The sequence below is a fragment of the Lytechinus variegatus genome, chromosome 4, assembly GCF_018143015.1.
Source record: "Lytechinus variegatus isolate NC3 chromosome 4, Lvar_3.0, whole genome shotgun sequence".
Lineage (NCBI taxonomy): Eukaryota > Metazoa > Echinodermata > Echinoidea > Temnopleuroida > Toxopneustidae > Lytechinus > Lytechinus variegatus.
The window spans coordinates 23,721,388-23,739,447 of record NC_054743.1 but is presented as its reverse complement, the minus strand read 5'-3'; the positions used below and the strand labels follow the sequence as shown (position 1 = coordinate 23,739,447).

At 35.9% G+C, this 18,060-nt stretch overlaps 1 protein-coding gene across 1 annotated transcript; it reads left to right on the top strand.

Moving 5' to 3' along the window:
* Positions 1 to 550: 550 nt before the first annotated feature.
* Positions 551 to 17,993, top strand: LOC121413659. Its single transcript, XM_041606572.1, has 14 exons — positions 551 to 566; positions 5,956 to 6,163; positions 6,792 to 6,896; positions 8,050 to 8,109; positions 10,061 to 10,219; positions 11,361 to 11,459; positions 11,749 to 11,974; positions 13,252 to 13,418; positions 13,872 to 13,946; positions 14,512 to 14,687; positions 15,205 to 15,265; positions 16,100 to 16,392; positions 17,199 to 17,280; positions 17,686 to 17,993. The coding sequence occupies exons 2-14, from the start codon at positions 5,969 to 5,971 to the stop codon at positions 17,746 to 17,748; spliced, it is 1,761 nt and encodes a 586-aa protein (XP_041462506.1). The 5' UTR covers positions 551 to 566; positions 5,956 to 5,968; the 3' UTR covers positions 17,749 to 17,993.
* Positions 17,994 to 18,060: the final 67 nt, after the last annotated feature.

Below are 18,060 nucleotides of genomic sequence, written 5' to 3'. Positions count from 1 at the left end.
AGAGAACCAATATTATCACCCACTCACATTTATTGTGTATTTTATCATATGAAATATTTTGTTTGTGAAACAAAGATTTGTTCTTCCCAGAACATGTGGAGTTAGTATTTTCTTTGTGTGTGTTAAATCAAGAGGATCCTTACTGTCAAATCTGTAAACAGTTTATAAAATAGAAATAGTGACATCATTGACTGTCATTTGCATACAATTGACTGATGCAAATGTCTGTTTTGAGGTCTGATTTTGATGTAGTACTTTGTTTTCTCAGCAGATGAAGGGATGAAGAAAGAGATGATGTAGGGCTTATAACTGGGAAACTGTAAAGTATTGGAGATGGAGGATGCATTTAATCAAAATTTGATGGTAATTTTTAACTTTTTGTACTGAAAAAAGTGGGGGCTGCAACTTACACCCCCTAGCTTGACATTCATTTTTTGTGTGTTGTGCTGTCTGGTTAATTTTCTAAACCAAATTAGAAGCTGAACGAGCTGAAACGTTAGAGGGCGACAAACATTGTGTATTGTAACCACAACAACGAAGGTCGAAGTAGTTGATTGGCGAGTTGGGTATGAATTTTTAGTGTTTTACATTTATTTTCATTAAAGACAAATCACTTTTATTTCATTGTTTGTCATCACCGTGATTTTTAAATCTTTTTTTCTCATTTAGTTCGTGTAATGGTAGAGCAATACCCAAGGAACTGCAGCGTCGTTTCAGCGACGACCCGGGGCAACCGGTGGGTTACCGTAACTTTCATTTGCGGTACCCCGTAGTTCTGGCTTGGCGTCGCTTGTGTCCACGCTAATTCTGCATATGCAGCTGACGAGGCCGAGGGAACTTCAAGTTGAACTTGGTCTTGGAAGCTAAAAATTTAGAAAAGATCTCTCTAGATCTATGCAGTGTTTACAAACGTAAACTATAAAAACTCTTGATATTTTAACAGATCGTCGTACTCTGATAAGTCTGATTTATTGCAAAATAATGTCATGAATAAACCAACCACCATTCAAATAATTAAGGTTATGATACTGATGACTAAAACATGTATTTTTGAATACCTCTCGATTTTTAAAAATTATTTTTTACCCCCCCCTGATTTGGAGATGTAAGGGTAATCGCCAGCATGCAGTAACAAATTTGAGCATGTTTAAAACTGTTCGGCGTGCAATTTTTAAATCAGACTTGGCGTGCGCTCCTGCGGATGCGGGTAACACAAACAGCATGTGAGATATGGGCGACCTGCGGCAAAAATAGTCACGAGACAAGGCATGGAACAATGTGCACTTGCCTTGGTATGTGTTAAAAACTGCCTAATATCTAAAAATTTAAAATCGATAGATCTAGATCTAATCCTGGGGTGGTATTCTGAAAACGTTCTTATCTTTGTTCTTATCTTTTATCTTATCTCACTGAGATAAGAAGACGCTAAAATCATTGCAAATCGGTATTCTGAAAATCTTCTTAACGCGTTCTTATCTCTGTAAGGACTGCCCCCTTATCTCCAACACGCCCATTTTTAAGATTTTACCAATCAAAATGCGCTTTATATTGGCAGTTTAACCAATAGAAGCGTTCCTTATGTGAAGAGAATATCATGGGCGCTGCGCGTTCACCGTTTCTGGCGCATTGCGCGAAATGGGCATTTTATACGCAATGACTGATTTTATTATTTCGAGACGTCCACGTGCAAAAAAAAGTAAGAAAAGTAAATAAAGCAGGTACGAATAAAGAACAAAATATGAAGAAAGAAAGTAAGTAGGTATGAAAGAAAGAAGACAGAAAATGGTCAGAATGAAGCAGAAAAAAAAGATGAAAGGGACAAAGCAGAAAATAATGAAAAAATAAAGAGTAAACGAAAGAAAGCAAGCAAAAAGAATTCAAAAATAAAAAAGAAAGAAAATAGAATGAATAAAAGAAGGAAAAGGAAGAAAAAAATAGAACAATTATCCATGATAAAGTGAAGGAACAAAAATGAAAAAAAAGAAATTAACTATTAAAAAGGAATACACACAAAAATAGGAAAGAATTAAGAAAAAGTTAATAGAAGAAAGACAGAGAGAAGAAAGAAAGTAAAGAAAAAGAGTAAATAAAGAACGAACGAAAAAAGAATGAGCAAAATAAAGAAAAAAAGAAAGAAAGTAAAAAAAGACACAAAAGTGTCAGAAAGCAGAAATAAAAAAATAAGAAAAATTAAGAATTATTAAAGGGAAGGAAGAAAAAGGGGGAAAATGAAATGAATGATTAAAAAAGGAAAAGCATGTATAAAAACGAAAGAATGTGTAGAAGAAAAATAAGGAAGAAAAATAAAGATTACAAACAAGTGAAGGAAGAAAGAAAGAAAAAAGAAAAAGAAAGAAAAGGAAGAGAAACGGGGGGAAAGCAGAAAAAAGACTCAGTAAAGAAAAAAAAAGAAAGGGATAAAACGAAAAGGGAAAATAAAAAAGGAAGAAAGATGAAGTATAAATGAAACAAAGCAAAAGAAAAAAAAAAGAAATCAAAAGATTCAAACAGAACAAAAGTAAAGATATAAATGAAGAATGAAAGAAAAGAAGAAAGACAGACAGATAGGAAGAAAGACAGACAGATAGAAAGGAAGAAAGACAAACAGATAGAAAGGAAGAAAGACAGAAAGACAGACAGATAGAAAGGGAGAAAGACAGACAGAAAGGAAGAAAGACAGACAGATAGAAAGGAAGGAAGAAAGACAGACAGATAGAAAGGAAGAAAGACAGACAGATAGAAAGGAAGAAAGACAGACAGATAGAAAGGAATAAAAATGGAAAAGAAAGAAGGGATAGAAAAAGAGACGGGCAAAATAAAGGGTGAATGAAATAAATGGTGGGAGGAATACTTGTGGGTACTTGTTACTACTAGAGGCCATCGATTTTGAGCAAGAAAAAACGCGGACATCGTGAGATGTGATAACCCTCTAGCTATCTTAAATATTATCTTAAATATCGTGAAAGATAAGAAAGAAAAAAGATAAGAACGTTTTCAGAATACCACTTATCTACATTCTGTTCTTATCTTTTAGCGCGCTTTGGTATTATATGCGCGAGTTGTAAATTTACGCACTCAGCATTGGGTGGAGAGCAAGATAAGAACAAAAGATAAGAAAAAGATAAGAACGTTTTCAGAATACCAATTTAAGAAAGTGACTTAGATAAGAACAAAATTAAGATAAGAACGTTTTCAGAATACCGCCCCTGGGTTTTAACTTTAGCCGGGGTTTAAAATTATTTCAACACAATAAGTCAAAAGTGGTCGCTATAAGACGCTGATGTAGGACTGTTATTTTGACATTTGGTTTCCTTTAATAGTTGACAGTTAAACAGTTTGTTGGTATAATTTAAGCTTTTATTACATTCTTGATGCTTCTGTTGTCATTCATTTTCATTTAACTTTCAACTTGCTTCTGTCATTCCTTCCCTATTCAGATGTGTCCATTCATTACATTCCTACATCTGATTCTTTTATTCAACATTCTTATGTAATTATCCCAGCATCTAATTCATCTCCTCCCTCTATCACTTATTGGTTATTTTTATGAATTAGACTTTTCCAGGCGCGTAGCCAGGGGGGGGCGATTGGGGCGGTCGCCCCCCCCCACCGCCCCCAAAAAGAAAAAAAAGAAGGGGAAAAGGAGAAAGAGAAAAGGCGAAAGAAGGAAAGGGAAGAAAGGTATAGCTTTGTTGTTTGGTTTTTTGGGTCAAAAAAATGAAAACCCAAACGAGACGTTCTTCTCTCTTCATAAAAAATTTTGCTTCTGCGCAGAGCGCGGAAAACTATATAAATTTCCATTCCCTTTTGTTTCCCACACCTTTTTTTACTCCGTTTTTACCTATCCCGGCTATGGGAATTGTATATTCTTGCCAGAAGTTATAAAGTATGGTGTAAAAAGTATGAATAGTATTTTTTTTCATTTTGCATTGACACATAATTTTGATTTTTCTGTTAAAAAACATTACCATCACTCCCAATTCCTAATATTCTGCCTTTCAGCAAGTAATTTTCGGCAAAGTATCTGCTGAAAGGGGGTGGCATTAAATTTGTGCCATGCGCTATATGCAAAAGTATGTACGATATTAAACTTTATTCTATGTCGCTGCACATCCATCTCCTGTCTTGTTTTGCGCCATTGATCTGATATTTTGATTTTCACTGAAGATATTCTAAACAAAAGGAAGCGCTTATGAGCGAAGTTACATATTTTTTTCTTCCAAAATAAATCACAGAGGTTTCCGTGCTTCGTGAGCATGGGAAGTCCTTTTTCTAGCTTGCACTCATCCCTATCACATTTTGAGCTCGTTTTTCTTCTTAATTGAGCTATATACTGTATAATATAAGAAATATCAAAATAAGAACAGGTTAAAGTTCCAGAGAAATTTCTGAAATTCAGAGCTTCAATACCATTCGCGAGGGAATAGGGCATATTTCCTTCATTTATATACCCGTCTTCTTAATGTGGATAAACTTTATACAATCAAATCTGATGTGACCAAGGTATCTAGGCACAATTGTAGGCCTATCATTTCTCTTCTCTATTTTTATGAAATGTTTTAAGCTTCCGCGCTTCACGTGGTAAGAGGAATTATTTCATATTCTTCAATCTTTTCCAATTTTGGGGGCACTCATAATTTCTTTAGAAAACTACATGTATTTCTTTTTAAATCACAGCAAGTCAATATTCGATTTGATAAGGGTACTAGAGATGCCTTCTTATGATTTGAATTTGATGAGATATCAAAAACGTCGCGCTCGGCGCGGGAGGGGGGGAAACTCCCACTCCCTGCACCCTCCCCCCTAGGGAGCGCTTCGCGCGCTCTTACTGCCCCCTCCAAAATTAAATCCTGGCTACGCGGTTGGACTTTTCCATATTATTTTCAACCCCACATAAACTTCACTCAACTCGTCCCAGTATATCATACTGTATAAAAATAAGTGATAAATAGCCCTCCCCCTGCAACCCCACCCCTCCCTCTCTGGATGGGGCGGTAGGGTGAGGGAGGTATTGCCAATGTGATATAAGTTTGGTGAAGTTAGTGGTCATTTATGGGTTCAAATAATTTAGCTAAAACCCAGGAAACCCAGGATTACCCTAAAATATGTTTTTAATAAAGAGCAGTTGCAGGTTTTCTCTGCATTTTGTGGTGTGATTTGCAGCCCCTGAAAAAAATGACTTGTCACACAATCAACTTGCAATATTTAGCATACGTCTCCCAGAATTAGACGGAAAGCGTCAGTCTCTAAGTGCTAGATGTCGCTGGTATTTCACCCCTTGAGAATGTGTGGCTACATTGGCCACATCCATCCATCTAGAGAAAATATAAAAATTATTTGTTTTATTTCAGATTATTAGATAGATCTAAAGTAACTCCCAGACCCAGTCCCAGAAGAGATCTTTTCCCTCCAAAATGTTAGGCCTTAAGATGCAATAACCAGGCATGTAGCTGCCGCATTCATAGCAGCTGTGCTTATACTGCTGTGCTTCCTTTAGATTTTGCCTCTCCTATCTTAATGATGAGCTTAGTTTGGTAATGGCATGCTTACATTGTACTATTCTACAGGGGAAAAACACACGGGGGCTGGGGCAATTTGGCCACTGAAGTGCACAAAAGAGCCTGGAAATCCCCATTCATTGCAGTGTACAAGTTTTTGAGTGTTGCAGATTTAGGCAATAAGTTGTGAAAAGTAGTCCCCGAAAAAAATTCTGCTTTTCTGTTGTATTAAGACCCTAACAATAAAAATCTCTTTCCTCTCTGTATTTTATGTAAGGGGAACCATCCCAATTTTTTTCACTTTGATAATTTGAAATAAAACAAATTGATCCATTACAATTTCTACACCTTCATCTTGAAAAAAAATGTTTTCATGAAAGAAAGAAAAAAATTTTAAAAGCTTTTCTTAGAATTGGATGCAGCTGATTGTGATATTCTCTTCTTTTTTTGCATGTAGTGAAGTGAGTAGTATGACTAGTAGTATGGCAGCTACATCAAAGCCCCTTGTTGGCCAGCGTCGCATGCAGCCGTCGACCTTTGCCCTTGACGGACGCCCAACCTCCAGTGAATCATTTGGTACAATTCGGAGGAAGTTTCTCACAGCTCCTGTCCCAGAGCCGCCATCTGATGCTGATGATCAAGATGAATTCTACAGGCCTCCAAAGGTAGTTCATGTGTATTATTTTTTCTTTATGATAGTTGATACAGTCATTTCTGAATAGGGCCAATGGCCTATATATCTTACAAAGGAGTAACAATAGATTTAAGTTAGACTCATATTAAAATAGATCTTAAATTGATTTGTTTGTAAGGTAATGTGAGTTTGAGATCAATCACAATTTGCATTTGTGAGATGGTGCCATAACTTCTTATTTATCATGTTTGTACTATAGTGGGTTGTTTTGTACAAACCATTTTAATTTCAAATAGGTATGTTAAATGGATAATTTCTTGTTTCAATAAAAAAATATATATATATAGGAAATAAACTATGTGAGATATGATGAAAATCATAGTGATAATTTCCATTGAAATGTTATAATTTTAACTCCAAAGGACCCAACTGCAGAGCTTACAGCAAAGCAGACTTGATTTTAGTATTCCTAGTATTCCAAACTTTAAATACATTTGAAATTTCATATGTAATGCTTTTAGAGTTTCAGGTTTAATTTCTTTATTTCAAAATCAAAATGTATGTTCCTGTTTAATTTTTCAACTTTGATCAAGATTGTAAGATTTATCTGCAATTCAGATGATGCCAAGTGACCATGTTTGGTTCTAATTACTGTACAGGTCAGTAGTGCAAAGGGAAAGAAGAAGAAGAAAAAGGCCAAGAAAGAATCGTTTGATCTGGACATTGACGAGAGGGAGAAAGAGAGACTTAAAGAATTAAAGGAGGTAATAACTACTGTTTCCACAAAGTATGCCAAAACGATGCATAATGGCTATTATGCAGCTCAGGCTCTTTGAAACCTTTTTCAAAAAATTATTATTTGAAAAGAAAAGAAAAGAAAAAGTTGCTACTTTGAATAAAAACTATTTCAACATATCTCTTCTGGACTAAGGAATGCAAAGAGTTTTATTGTCCACTGCCCTTGATAGATCATTCAGAGTTTTGTATCATCTGGTAAAGTCTCAGAGTTACCAATGATGAGACCTTGAAGATTGCCAAATATCTCGGCAGAGAAAAAATATTAATAGTATCTCATCAGACATTCTCACTGAGATCTACAAATTCACTGAAAGATCTCTGAGTGATACCTTCTAGGGGCTACTGCATAAAAGGTTGCAATCAAACACAACTCCAAATATCAAATGCAACTTGTTTTTAGTCCAATCAATATTGTGCATTTGGAACTTGTGATTGATTCTTTTTTTTTTTTTTTTCAATTCATGATGCAGTTTTTTGCAACAGGTCCTAGAGGTTGTCAAAAGTTTACCCAAAGCTTATTGACGGATTGTCAAAGAAACACTTGAAAAATAAATGAATGATCTGTCGCTATTTCTTTAATTTATTCATGCATTCATTTATTTACATGTGTTTACATGTATAATTAAGAGGCATGGGATGTAAACAATTTTTTTGTGGTCTTTCAAAGTTTTTTTATTTTTACTTTGTTTATAACATCTCAGGGACAGTTACCAAATAATTGCAAGTTGCGTGGATGAATTATTGATTTAATTTTATTCACCCACCATGATAAACATTCCTCAATCACATATTAGCACTCAAAAAAGAAGTTCATTTTGATTCATTGACTGATTCCTGTCAGTGGCGGATCCAGGGTTATGAAAGAGAGGGGCACAGATCAAATTTGAAAGTAGAGTGGGGGAAGGTGACATTTTTTAAACATTTAGTTATATGCATACTCAATAAATTATTCTCAGAATTTAGAGTGATACTTGTGCTCCTTGCACCCTGACCTGGATCCGTCATTGTGTAGTATTATTCAGTCATTTGAATAAAAACTTACCCCTACCCCCCCCCCCCCCCCCCCCCCCCTGTACCCCTCAAATTCTTGATATCATTGATCCTTATGCTGGCAATCAGTGGTTGGATACAGATGCTGACAAAAGTGGGATACACCATGAATTGAAGATAGCCATGTTGGTAAGAAAGAGCAAGCTATTTATGCACTCTATGCAATGGATCACTTACCCGTCACCCCACTCATGCACTTTTTGAACAGTGTGTTATGTCTTTTTTTCCACAGTATATATGTATTTTTTTTTGTCAGGAATGCACTAGTGTTTTGAGTTGCACATTCACATTTGTTCCGTTTCTTGATAAAATGGCTGACCAAGGGGGGCGGGGGATTCACCAACATTTAAGTGCAACTGAGAATTACACTTAATTTCCTAGTTACATTTGTTAAATAATGGATCACCACATTGGTGACATCATTCTCATAGGGCATGCTCTAAGTACTGTCTCTTTTATTGATGTTCATGTTAGCAGTAAAGCAGTACTCTTTTATTTCTTTGTGAAACGACCCCCTGTAATACCTCAATCAATGATAACCTACAACAGAGAATCTTTTGCTATTGCTATTAGAGTCTCACTCTATCACTCCCCTCCTTCTCTCTCTGATACATGGGGGTGTTTCACAAAGATAAAAGTAGAACTTAAGAGTTTCACTTAATGCCAACACGTACATGCAACACGCAATCCTATTGATTAATACACAGTAGTGCGCATCCTATTGGCATAACGTATGCAACAAGGCATTAAAGTGCGACTCTAAGTCATACTTAACTCTTTATGAGATGCCCCCATGTAGTGTTACTGTTAGTTTGCCCCTCTGGCCCCGCAGATGACTTCTCACAAAAGCTCATTAAAAATGTTGATAAATGTGTGTATGTGTGTAAAAGTTTATACATAACTGCTGCCATTTCATATTTGCGAGATTGATGGCATGATGAAAGTTGAGATATAACTTATTCCACAATTTTGTTTATTTGCAAATTATGCGGGGCTTTTGCATTAAATTTTGTTTTCACATTATCATAGCTTCATGTACATGCAAATGAGGCAATGCCGTATTTATATTTGCGAGGTTGCACAGACCTTGTTTTTGCTGTTTTGTTTGAATCAAGTAGTCATTGTTTTGACAGTTGTAACGTGGCAGAGTTTATCTGTTCATGCACAAATAAATCACATTAAAAACACTTTTTTGTTGTAATAACAACCACCACTAAAAGTTTACAATTGATCCCTGTTCTATGTTAGTGATTCTGTTATTGAAAATTATGTGGTTCACTTTCAAAGTTTGATTTTACAAATTGTGTGACATTGTTCTTGTACAATCCAATTACGGTGTTTTTTATTGCTTTTGTCACTCTTTGTAAAATGTTATTGTTGTGGTTTAACAGTACATTGCATTGTATTTCAATCCTGTTTTTGAAATCATGAAAGATGTATGTTCATATTCTTGCTTAATTAAATTGCCATAACTTTCTTGTGATAAATGTACAGTTATTCATTAATAATAATGCACGTTCTTTATTTTCTTTGGATACAGTCATTTCATGATACACTTTTGAGAAATTCTATCATCATTTGCAAAGTCAATCCAATTACTTTTAAAGAACATCCATCCAATTTTGCTAATGAAATATTCATAAGTCAATAATGATAAGTTTTTAGGAAAAATACAACTTGTAAGCAGTGATGGTAATAAAAATATAACCAGAAGTTAGTATGTTTTTGCAAAACAATAAGCAACCAAGTACATTGAAAAAGAAATAGGTACATATGAAAATTGATATATTTTAGGAAATACAAAAGCCAATCCTTCTAGAAAAGAATTTATGTTTTTAGGAGTTTATTAAATCAATATCATAGAGCTTAATACTGATGTACACATAATTTGTACACATAAGAGATGATTCTGTTCCATTCTTTAGATGTGGTGAAAAGGTGTGTTCACCACTTTTTGTACAGTTCTTTGGTATGGAAAGCCCCCCCCCCCCCTCCGTACATTCCAGATTAGCTATTTGCAACAACCTTTGTTGAAATCTTGACTTCAAATGTAGTTTGACTCCCTTTTACCCAATTACAGAAACACATGAGGGTTTTGGATGATCTCGAGAAGCTTAAAGCTCATTACTATCTTGAATACATGGATGCACTGACAGACAAGGTGGAGGAGCAGCGAAAAGACATTCAGAGGAAGAGTGAGCTCAACAGAAAACGAAGGCTGAAGAAAGAGAAAAAGGAGGTATTGGAATATTTTATTATTTATGTATTCTCTTAGTAATCAATGTGTCTTCTCCACCTTTTCCCTCCCCTTTCCTCTTCCTTTTCCCTTCCTCATTATCATTCTCCTTCTTATCCTTCTCCTCTTTCTCCTCCTTCCTATCCTCCTTCCTTTGCTTCTTATCCCCTTCCTGCTCCTTATTCTCCTTATTCTCCTCCCTATTCTCCTTTTTATCCTCCTCCCATTTATTCTTATCCCCCTCCTCTTCCATTTTCTCCTTCTAATCCTCCTCCAGTAATTTTATTTTGTACGAATATGTACATGTATTGTAGAATAAATTTGAATATCTATTTCGATATTGAGAAAAACATCCTCAGATATTTTTATCTTAAGGTACCGTAAGGGCACTAGTATTCAACCCGTTTGGAGAGTTTCCTCAAATATATACTGAAATAAAGAATTTACCTGAATTTCAGACCCGTCTTATTTCGAAGAGCAAATGCTGATTATTCTTGTTTATTCTTTTTCCGTTATTTTTTTCTTCAACCAATCGACTGTGCGCACGGGCGATCAAATTATATGGCGATGGTTTTTGACACTAGTATTCAACCTAGCGATGAGAGATGGCCCTGTATCTCAATCTGCCCTCATCCCATCCAACTATGGACTAGGCCATTTGAGATGAGACCAAACAGGGAATTAATCAAAGCCAGAGGCTTACATAGATCTAGATCTAATTTAGCAATCTAAGCCCTTTTGAGATTTGCTGTCTATCCTCACTAGGTTGAATACTAGTGCCTTTCAGTGCAAAAGGCCATCGCCGCATAATTCGATCCTACGCGCATACAGTTGACAGATTGATAAAGAAAATACCGACAACAGATTACCCTGAAAACAACAAAGGTATGAAATTAAGATAAATTCCCAATTTCTAAATATTTTGGGGAATATGTCAAAATCTTTGAATTCTGCTGGGTTGAATACTAGTGCCCATATGATACTGTACAGCAAGCTGCATTTTCTCTTTCTCTAAATGTAATTGCCCAATTCTGTGTTTTGAAGAAATATAGTCTCTCTACTCAAATTTTATTTTTCCTAATATTGGATATTTGTAAGCATTTGTATTTATTTATCCATTTATTCTGCCTTTCTTTTCTGACAGCGAGAAGCAGCCCAGAAGGCAAAAGTCCTGATGCATCATCCTGAGGTCTCCACTGACAATACCTTTTTGAGAGGCTTGTCAAAAACTAAGTTCCATAATGTGAGTATGAAGAGCTTTTAAAGGGGTTAGGGTCTTGAAAAGTTTACAGAAAGTATTCAGATTGCAAGGACACACATTGTTCAGGTGGTTCATATTGAATTGGTTTACAAACAGCCATCTCAGATCCTACAGATAGTCTAATAGATAGTCTAATTATGTTGTGCCAACTAGTGGTTTTAAAGAACAAATAAATTGTAATATTGATGAATACACAATATTTAAAATGAAATAATATTGAATGAATTCAGTCTCATTTATTCATATAATTTTTTTCCCCTCTGTATTATAGATTGTTATCTTGCAAGACCATCTTGCGAGGGAGGGGCGCCTGAGGACAGACGAGCATGTGAGGGCCTACTGGGAGCACATGAGCAAAAAGGAGAACTACCGGAAGATCTTTGGCGAGGAAGGAACGGAACACCAGGATGGTGTGGGGACCAGTATCGGGACCAAACCTACAAAGACAGAAGTGGAGATGGTGGTGCCTGGTAGTGATGCCCTCAGCCAAGGCTCAGGTACTTGTCAACATCCTGTTTTGATATATTTCTTTTAGACTTTATACTGGGAAACCTGAAATAATTAGTTTTTTTCTTGTATTTTTTTTACATCATCCTACATGTGTCATATGAAATATGTTTCATGAAGGGTTTATGTTCACTTGCTTTAAAAGCAGTTGGCTTACTACAAGATACTAGTAGTCAAATACGGCATGGACTTGTTTCATTTGGTCTACAATGAATTTGGTTTCATTGCTGTTTGTTCTTTTTACACCAAACTTTGTGTAATACCCACTTACTCTGATTCTCATTAAGTCTAATACCCACTTGGTCTAATTTCAACTTCATCTACTTATTATTTTCACTTTGTCAAATAAAAACTTGGTTCATATACAGCCCATGTATACCCAGTGGTGTTAGATCTAGTGGGTATTGAATAAAATCGATGTAGTCTAACTGGAAGTTAACAATTGGTATAAGGGCTAAGTGACATGGTATAGTTACTAGACAAACTGGTTGTAGACGAACTGGGATTAAAGCATGCAAAATGAGATGAAGTGGAAAGAAGATGAAGCGGGTGAAGACTATTTTGCAATTTATTTTTTATTGTATTCGCAGTGAGGGGCAGAGCACTAGTGAAATGGCAAAGAAGTGATCAGTAGTCTGTTATGATATTGACATTCTGACACCCTGACCTCCTTTCATATATCATGTATTAAAAAGTAGAACAATCTACCTGTTGATATAAAATATAGTAAAACTCTTTTCATGTTCAAAAGATTATCCAAAACTTACTTTCTTGGCAGATTATGATTATTTTCCATCTATTTTAAGTTGATATATTTGCATTTAAGTTAATGACCTACTCAGAATTTATGTTTAGTATGTGCATTTAAGTTAATGACCTACTCAGAATTTATGTTTAGTATGTGCACATATGGATGAATGTGGTTGTGTGTGGGTGTGTGTGTGTATACGTATGTTTGTAATAGTTTTCCATTCTATTTTTAGCATCTTAACCTTCTCTCCTTTTTATCTTGTAGATTAATATATCCTGTGTTTTATGTTAATATTAATCATAAGTATTCCAGGGCCCTACTCACAAGCTTTGCTTTTAAAGGGGTCCTAAAACCAATTCCTCTATGGTATAATCTAATTGATGTATGTTTATGTACTCATTTACATTGAATGTATATCTATTTTGATTATGATGTCATGTTTTTGGTTTTGAATAAATAAACTTGAACTTGACATTTTAATGATTCTTGCATTTATTTTCATCCATCTCCTCGCAGGATCAGACTCCATCCCCGAGAGCGTTTCCATGGCCTCGCTGCGTCAGCTGGATCCCCACCATCCGGCCTACCTGGACCAGATCCAGGAGGTCAAGGAGCCCTCCAGGCCTAACTCCATGGGAGGACCTTACCTCCAGTCCTGGATCCAACAGCCCAAGACCAAGAAGGTACGTATTATAGATGGGATGGTGGGGCCTCCATACAATTCTCATTTGGATATATCACTTTTTGTTTTTAAAGAGTCAATGCTTTTCTTTTTTTTCTTAAAGTTATGACATAAAACTATTTTCAAGGGAATATTTCATAAAAAATTTATATAATTTGGTCACATCCAAATTGAAAGAAAGGATTTTTAGAAGCTGTTGTATAAACTGCTCCCTTGTGAATAGATTAAAGACCAAGAAGGTAAAGGTTTTGAAACAAGTGATATTTTTAGCCCAACATCTCGGATTGAATAGTGTCATTCATGAAATGGTCCTGTGGTACCTTCCTATAACATAACACTTTACTGGAAAACTTGTCCGGCATTTGTGGTTACTTATATAATTGTTTTCATAATAAAATGTTACTTTATGTTTTCTCATGTTTTATTTTTATTTTTCACAATCATTGCTCTACAGAAAGCTGTACAAGCAGTAATGACTAAGAAGCCTGTTCATCCGAAGGTCCTGGAAATGGAACAAAAATGTCCTAGGGTAGGTATATGTATTGATGTAGGAATAATGTACTAAATCTTTCAAAGCAATTTAAGTGAGACTGTTGAAGGGAAATAACTTCAATTTTCACCAGAGAAAAAACCTAATATTTGCAGAAGATGATGATAATATTCTGACTTGTAGAAAGGGGTTACCTATGCAAGATTTGGGTATATTTGGTAAAATACCACCTAAAATCACTCGAAGGTCTCAAATAAATGGCCATATTTGTAGTCATTTGTTCATTAGTTTGCAACCAACTTTACCCCAAAACTTTGTTCTCACCTACCCTACCCCATTCATTCCCCTCTTAATTTCTCTTCTTTTTTTTCTTGTCGATGTGCATGCCTTTCTCTTATGTTCTTTCTCTCTCCCTCTCTCTGTCTCAGTTCACGTGTATGTTTTTATCCATGCCTTCACTTCCTCTCATATTATCTCTCCCTCTCTCTCTTTGGGTATCTCCTCCATCTTTATCTTGTCAGTTTGTCTCCCATACTCTACCTCTTTTTATTCTATTCACTAGTTAAAATAATGTTTTGATATTTCTTCAAAACCCTTCTCGCAGGTTGAATTCCCTAAATTGGCAGCTTTCACCCTTGACCTCGAGCCTCCGAAGGAAGACCCTGAAGTGGAGCTGATGCGGGAGGAATTCCGGACGAGGGCTCGCCTACGCAACGCTGAAATCAGTCGACTTCGCAAGATGTACCAGTCTTCCCTCACAAACAATGCAGCGACACAGAGGTTAGTGGGGGATGATTTGTATCCACTTCATCTGCCAGTTGACGATCTAATTCTCACATCGTCTATCACCATCACAGCGAAACCAATCGGCCCGCATTCTAAAAAGAGGTTTGAATATTAACACGGTACAAAATCACTGACTATGCAGATTTTTGTACATAATTGCGCTTATTGCTTCGTGTACACTAAGAATGGTCCAATTACAAATGCTCACATTTAGGCGAAGGGCGCCGATTTTGAAACAAGATAATAGAAAAAATGTGTGTAGTCCATGGTTTTGTACCATGGTACAATTGAAACCTCTTACAAAAATACGGGCTATCAGGTCTATAACTTTCATGACAGTTAAGGAATTATTCTCTATGTAGATGATAGTGATTTATGAATAGCAATAAACAGTGTGACAGGGATTCTCCTTGAAATATTTATATTTGACATTCATTTGAAAACTGACTAATCAACAAGCAATGTGTTGCCATCAAAGTGTAACTAATTGTTGCTTTTCAATCTTTTTCAGAATATTTGATATGAAAGATGAATTCAGCAGAGTATTGAATGGACCGTCCCTCGGTGATGTGGTGAGTTTCATGTTCTTATTGTCCTTTTGTTATAATCAATTCTTCAATATCATTGTCAAGGAGAAAAGGGAAATTCAGTCAGTGTACTACACCAGCATTCAGCCATTGAAAGAGCCACACTTGGTTAATAAATAGAATATGAATTAGTGGGTTATTTGGTCATAATGTTGCCTGCTGAAACCAGGGAGTTCCCTTACAACGTCCATTGTGGTATTATAGCAATGGTTTGGTTAATTGTAGGTTGACTTCCAACACTTTCATGGATTGCAGCTTGCCACACCATTCATCAAGAACAAATTATTTGAATCCTGTGTTTTTTTTTAATGAGCTTTGTTTTAAAGTTAGGATGAAATGAGGAATCTAGAAATTTCAATGAATAATTTGATACATCACTTTTTTTCTTGAATCTCTTAGAAGTAACATATAGCCTAGCATTCCATAGGATGTGGACTAAAATTCTCATTTAGTCTGGAGTTAGATCTGGGTTGTATTATAATAACCATGTACCGTATTGCAATTACCGAATTCAGAAGACAACAGATTGCAGGGGAAACATTTTCCTCTCAAATTTGATTAGCATTTCTTGTTGTAAATGAAAAAAGGTGTAAAGTATGTTTGGTACAGACCAATGTAAAAGAAATTGCTCCATAAAAGAAATATTGTGTAGCGGGCATAAAAAAATCCTGAGCAAATTGTGATGTGATACCATAAAAAGTATTCCCTGGATTGATTTAACAATGATGATTCCAATAGTACCTAAAACCCTTTTCAAGCTAGAATATAAAAAAAATGCCAAATTTAGCCCTTTTTCTGTCTTTCAATTTAATGACAAAGCTGTATGCCCAGGACCCATCTGAGCAGCTAACCCATATCGCAAGGCGGATGGCTGATGAGGCAGCTGAGGAAGAGGAAAGAGTGGAAAGACTAGCCCTGCTTCCTCCCAGCTCCTCATCTCCCAGTCGAGGACCAAGCCGGAGCAACCCTGGACTACCCAGCCCTGGCTTCGCTATTGAGAGAATATCAGAGGAAGGAGATTTAGATGAAGAGGAGGATGGGAAATTCATCATCTATTCCAGCAGGTCATCAAGCAGACGAAGTTCCTTGACGTCTACGGAATCAGAGAGAAGGTAATGTGCATTCTTTATGAAAGCCTTGTTCATACTTGGCTTAATAAATCTTTACAACAAAGTTTGGGAGCAAAATTGGCAATATTTTGTGCACAAATTTATTGAGAAAGCAGATAAAATGATTGCTCCCAAAGGATTATAAGACCTTAATTTTGTCCCTTGGCTAGAAAAGCTGCAGAGGAATCATATCATAGAGAAATAAGATTGAGTGCAAAAAATGTAATGGATTTCTTTTGCACAAGTCTGATTGAAACATTTGAGAGTTGACTGGTATAGTGCATATTCATGAACACATATTTGATTTATTGTGTTATTTTTGGTAGTGCAAGATCTGTAAATGGATTCTTTTTTTCGGGGGGAGGGGGTGGTTCGTAAAAATTTGAATAAATCTTTTAACATGAGATTTGACTGGTATAGTGCATTATCATTGAAATATTCAGGGTTCTTTATTTTTCCTTATGTTAAGATTGAAAATATTGCGGAGTTTAAAGTCCATTGTGTGAAGTTAATCTTCATTTTCAAAGGATGTTTCCATAGGCCAAAAAAAAGAAGAAGATACAATTAACATAATCATCTATGATTTAATGTGTAAGTACACGGGCAAAAAGTTAATTAAAAACTCTCAGTGGCTACTTTTTGAGCTCACCAGCTATAATTTGCTTCATTCTCTTAAGTTTATGTTTGACCCTATGGCAATTTCAGAGGTTTCTTTTGTAGTTTTTTCAGGCTTTTGGGGGTGAATTAGCCCTGAGCCCCGCATGTTATATTTCCCTTGTAAATACCGTTATTTTGGTGTTTTTTTGTAGGAGGAACATGCCTGTCACTCCAGAACCACCCCAGCCGCTCCCTCTGACGTTGGGTGCAGTCATGGACCACACCGACACCAAGGTAAGGATCACTGAATTCAACCTCTTTTATTTTATCATTTTGTAAATATATCTTTATTTTTGTTAGTCATCCAGTATTTAAAGATCAACATTAATAATGAATTCCACCTGCTGATCATGATAGTCAAAAAAGGTTTACCAGTCATGTGTAAAGTTATGCAGAACTTACAAACATCTTTATGAAACAGTCTCTACAGATATGGAGATGTAATACCCAGTCTAAAAAAGTGTGGAGGGGGGGGGGGAGAGTACCACTTCTTCATTAACTCTGTAATCCACATATTCTCTGGCATTCTTTATTTTCTCACATTCACTTTGCAGATCGCTTCTATTTGTTACTTACTATTTCTTCCTTCATTGGTTCTCTGTAACTCCCTTCTTTCTTGTTCCTCTTGTTATTCATCAGGTTGTCAAGTGCCCAAGCACATTGTGGATCAATTACGGCAAGTTTCTCCCTCCAGTAAAATGATAATTGGAAGGATCCAGAAGGCCAGAGGAGAAAGAGTTATGATTGTTACGGTCGTTACACATGCTGACACTATACACTGTCGAAAGATGCTCATATTGCATGTGTCTTTCTTCTTTAAAGTGACGGTCAAATGTCCAAGTACAACATGGATCACTTGTTTCAAGTTTCTTCGCATAGTTAAATGGTGTTTTGAAGGATCCAAAGAGAGAGAGAGTAACTTGAGGGCATTTCATCAACATTTTTCATCTGAAAGGTTGTCTGATCTGACAACTTTCCTTGATTTTGATTGGCTGAGTGGCAATGTTATGGTAA